Here is a 4304-nt window from a genome sequence, read left to right on the forward strand (position 1 = left end):
ACAACTAAAGGAAGGGAGGATCTCATTTATAGTCAGAATGCCATAGAACATGAGGTTTAAAACACCAGGGCCAGCAAGACAGTTCAGAGGTAAAGGCACCTGCCACTGAGATAGATGATGTACGTTTGATCCCCAGAACCTACATGATGGAAGGCGAAGACCATCTTCCACAAACTGTCTTCTGGGCTACCGTGTATGAACCATGGCATGCTTGGGCATGTGCACTCACGTCCACACACACTAGCTGGGAGTCACAGCACCTGTGCTTTAGAGACTGTGGCGGGAAGACTGATAGCTCAAGGCCTGCATGGGCTACATAGCAAGACCCCGTCTTTAAACAAGTACACACCTGGGTTGGAGTTGTAGCCCCGTGGTAGAGGATGTAATGAGCGTGCGCAGGGACTGGTCTTTTGTTTTTAAATGCTTTTTAAATTATATTTATTTGGAAGGGACATTCTTGTGCCATGGTGCGCATGTAGAGGTCAGGGAACAACTTGCAGGATTTGGTGCTCTACTTCTACCGGCTGGGTTCCTAGAAGGAACTTGGTCATCAGGCTTGGAGGCAGGTGCCTTTCCTGCTGTATCATCCTGCCAGCCCTAAAGGTGTAGCCGAGGCAGCCCTTGAACTTATGATTCTCCTACCTCTGCCTCCTCAGCTTCACAACTGCTAATGTTTTATTTTGTTGTTGTTTTCCATACAGGATGTTTCTGTGTAGATCTGGCCACCTGGAGCTTACTCTGCAGACCAGGATGGCCTCCAGCTCAGAGGTCCTCCTGCCTCTGCCTCCCTAGTTCTGGATTAAAAGCCACTCCCTCCCGGCCCTACAACTGCCAATTTTTTAAAAATATTTATTTATTTATTACGTATACAATATTCTGTCTGCGTGTATGCCTGCAGGCCAGAAGAGGGCACCAGACCTCATTACACATGGTTGTGAGTCACCATGTGGTTGCTGGGAGTTGAACTCAGGACCTTTGGAAGAGCAGGCAATGCTCTTAACCACTGAGCCATCTCTCCAGCCCCAACTGTCAATTTTTAATGTGTCATTTTATTTTATGTGTGTGTGTTCTGGAGGGAGAAGTCTAACCAGAGACAACTTCCCACCTTGTTGAGGAAGGGCTCTCTCTCGTCTCTGCCTTGCTGCTTACTCTAGACTACCTGGCCCACAAGCTTCCACGCGAGTCTCCTGTCACCCTCTCCCATCTCACTGCAGGAATGCTATGCTTACAAATTCTAGTCACAGCTGGCTTTTTGTGGCTTCCAGGGATTTAGCTCAAATCCCCAGGTCTCTCTGAGCCATTTTGCTTTCCCAAGCACCAGTTTTGATTCCTGACGTAGCAGGGTTTAGAGAATCCTAGGAGGTAAAATGAGTGTGGTAGAGCCTGGTCTAAATAGCAAACCTTTGTTGTGTGATGTTTTACTCTTTTCAGTGTGTGTGTGTGTGTGTGTGTGTGTGTGTGAAAGAGAGAGAGAGAGAGAGAGAGAGACAGACAGAGAGAGAGAGAGAGAGACAGACAGAGAGAGAGAGAGAGAGAGAGAGAGAGAGAGAGAGAGAGAGAGAGAGGTGGTTGATTTTGGTTTCCTGAGACAGGATCTCATATAGCTCAGGCTGTCACCGAACTGGATATGTAGCCAAGGATGGTCTTGAATTCCTGATCCTCCTGCCTCCACTCTCCTAGTAGTAGTATGACAGGTTTGTTGTCACCACAAATATTGCCATAAATATCTGAAACTACAATTTTTTCCTGTATTTTTGTGCTTCCTACTTTTATAGCTTTGGGCAGTGATAATATGCATGAATTGTTTCACAAAATAACTTCCAATGTATTGAAACTCTATGTTCCTTCTATTATTTTTGTGATTAAATTTAATAGATACTAATTCTTTCTCGAATTAAACCACCTCTATTTTTGTCTTTGCTAAAAAATTGAAGATGAAACAGGATGTCTGTGTTTTGCATTAAGCCGACGTATTCTACAAATGATAGAAAAGTAATTTTTATTATTTTGGCTCAAATACTTCAGGCCTAATTGTAACTTCTTAGTTTTCAGTTAGCATAAGAGAGTGTTTGTTTTCTGTGAGCTACTCCAGGAGAGTTTGTTAATCCCCGGGTTTATGGCAATGTAAGATTTCCGCCTACTGTGGAGAAACTCGATCCCGCTCAGCAGTGGATCACACTGGAAGCCTCGCGTCCCTGCTCCACAATTATTCGGACCAGTGCGATCAGCAAACACGCGTGCCGCTCTCATTCTCAGGAACTTTGAGGTTTTTATGAGTGTGCCTTTTCTTGGTAGGCTGTGCTAGCCCAACGACAGCCTACAACGTGACTGAGAAGGAGGAACTCTGGAACTGGGAGGGGCGTGGAGGAAGCCTTACTGAAGTGGTCCTCCCGCTGGGCTGTGAGGATGATAGTGTTTGGAGAAGGAAAAGCTGGCTGTGGCACAGCCCCTGCCAAGCAGCACGGTCCCTGGAGTTAGTGTGGAGCCCTGGGATAAGGGTGGGAGAGGAGGTGTGAGCCAGGTCCTTGAGGCTGGTGTCACAAGGTCAAATGTGGACCCGGAGTAGCTGAAGAGCCTCTTCCTTTCCCAGCAGAGCGGTGGCTGTCTCTGAAGCGCGCTGGCTGATAATGGTGGGAATGTATGGAAGAAGAAAACAGAGGGCACAGAGAACACCAAGGAAACACGGCCTTTGAAACATAGCAAGACCGTTTGCACGTATGAATTCAAAGGGAAGCGGTCACAGGGCCTACACAAGACTGGGTCTGAAGAGGTCCTTGTGCTGAGGGAGGAGGTGGACTCAAGCCCACAGCCCTAACCGAAAGCTGTCTCCAACTGATAACCACTTGCAAATGAAAACTGAGTTTTCTCCAACGGAGCCTCGCTGGATACACAAGCTGCTCTTAAGGCCAGGTCCCATGCTGGCTGGTGCACAGTAGATGGCCGACACAAGACAAACTCAATGTATTTCTGGAGGGTTAATGTTGTCTTATAGTGCTTTGCTGAGTATTTTCTTTTTTCTTACCCTACAAGTCTTTTTTTTTTTTTCAAAAGGTTTCACGTTTTATTACTGGAGAAACCACTCCCAACTTAAACATGATCAAGTCTCCAGATTGAAAATGTCGAACTTCATCTTGTAACACTCATCAAGGATCACGATTCATCATTAATTGTTTTGCCATTCATTGTTGACTCCTTACAGACCCAGCTTCGTTCTCCTCCAGTGTCTTCTCTTGGAGTTGTACCTGATTTTGTTGCCAGTTTTCATCCGAATCCACTGAGGAATAGGACGATTTTGCTTTTGTTTCTTAGCCAGGAATCGCTTGATTCTGAAAGTCTTGTGAGAAGACATGGCGAGAAGGCTAGGCGGGCAGGTGGCGCACGATGGCGAAGGAAAGGCGAAGAGCCCTACAAGTCTTTTGCTTATATATTATGGTTTCCAATTTTGTGTTTTTATGGGACTTCTGTGTTTACCAACCAGTGTGTGTGGCTCTGTGGCTTTTCATTGACTCTTTGTTTGTCTATTTGTTTGTTTTGTCCTATTCAGGTTTATTTATTTTTTTATTTTATTTTTTTTAAGATTTATTTATTTATTATGTATACCCACACACCAGAAAAGGGCACCAGATCTCATTACAGATGGTTGTGAGCCATCATGTGGTTGCTGGGAATTGAACTCATGACCTCTGGAAGAGCAGTCAGTGCTCTTAACCACTGAGCCATCTCTCCAGCCCAGGTTTATTTATTTTTATCTTATTTTATTATTATTACTTTTTTCTTTTCTTTTTTATTTATTTATTTTTATTTTTTCAAGACAGGGTTTCTCTGTAGCTTTGGAGCCTGTCCTGGAACTAGCTCTTTTTATTTTTTATTTTTTATTTTTTTTTTGGTTTTTCGAGACAGGGTTTCTTTGTGGCTTTGGAACCTGTCCTGGAACTAGCTCTTGTAGACTAGGTTGGCCTCGAATTCACAGGCCTGCCTCTGCCTCCTGAGTGCTGGAATTAAAGGCGTGTGCCACCTCCGGTTGTGACTTTCAAACCGATGATTTATTTGGGGATGGAGAGATGGCTAAATGCTTAGGAGCACGTACCATTCTCGGTCCCCATCACCCACATGAGTCAGCTCACAACCACCTCTACATCCTGCTCCAAGAAAATCAAATGACTCTTCATGCACACACACACATTTATACAAATAGGAAGAGTAAATATTTTTATAAAGTTTATTTATATGTATGAGTGTTTTGTCTGCATGTATGTCTGTATACCATACTCATGCAAAGCCTATGAGTGCCAGAGAGGATGTCA

The 4304-nt window shown here is 44.5% G+C and overlaps 1 protein-coding gene across 1 annotated transcript; it reads right to left on the reverse strand.

Moving 5' to 3' along the window:
• Positions 1 to 3032: 3032 nt before the first annotated feature.
• Positions 3033 to 3399, reverse strand: LOC142834780 (large ribosomal subunit protein eL39). Its single transcript, XM_075947641.1, has one exon. It carries the CDS (start codon positions 3347 to 3349, stop codon positions 3194 to 3196), a length of 156 nt encoding a protein of 51 aa, XP_075803756.1. The 5' UTR covers positions 3350 to 3399; the 3' UTR covers positions 3033 to 3193.
• Between the last annotated feature and the right edge of the window lie 905 nt (positions 3400 to 4304).

This window comes from Microtus pennsylvanicus, chromosome 14 (genome assembly GCF_037038515.1).
Source record: "Microtus pennsylvanicus isolate mMicPen1 chromosome 14, mMicPen1.hap1, whole genome shotgun sequence".
Classification (NCBI taxonomy): domain Eukaryota; kingdom Metazoa; phylum Chordata; class Mammalia; order Rodentia; family Cricetidae; genus Microtus; species Microtus pennsylvanicus.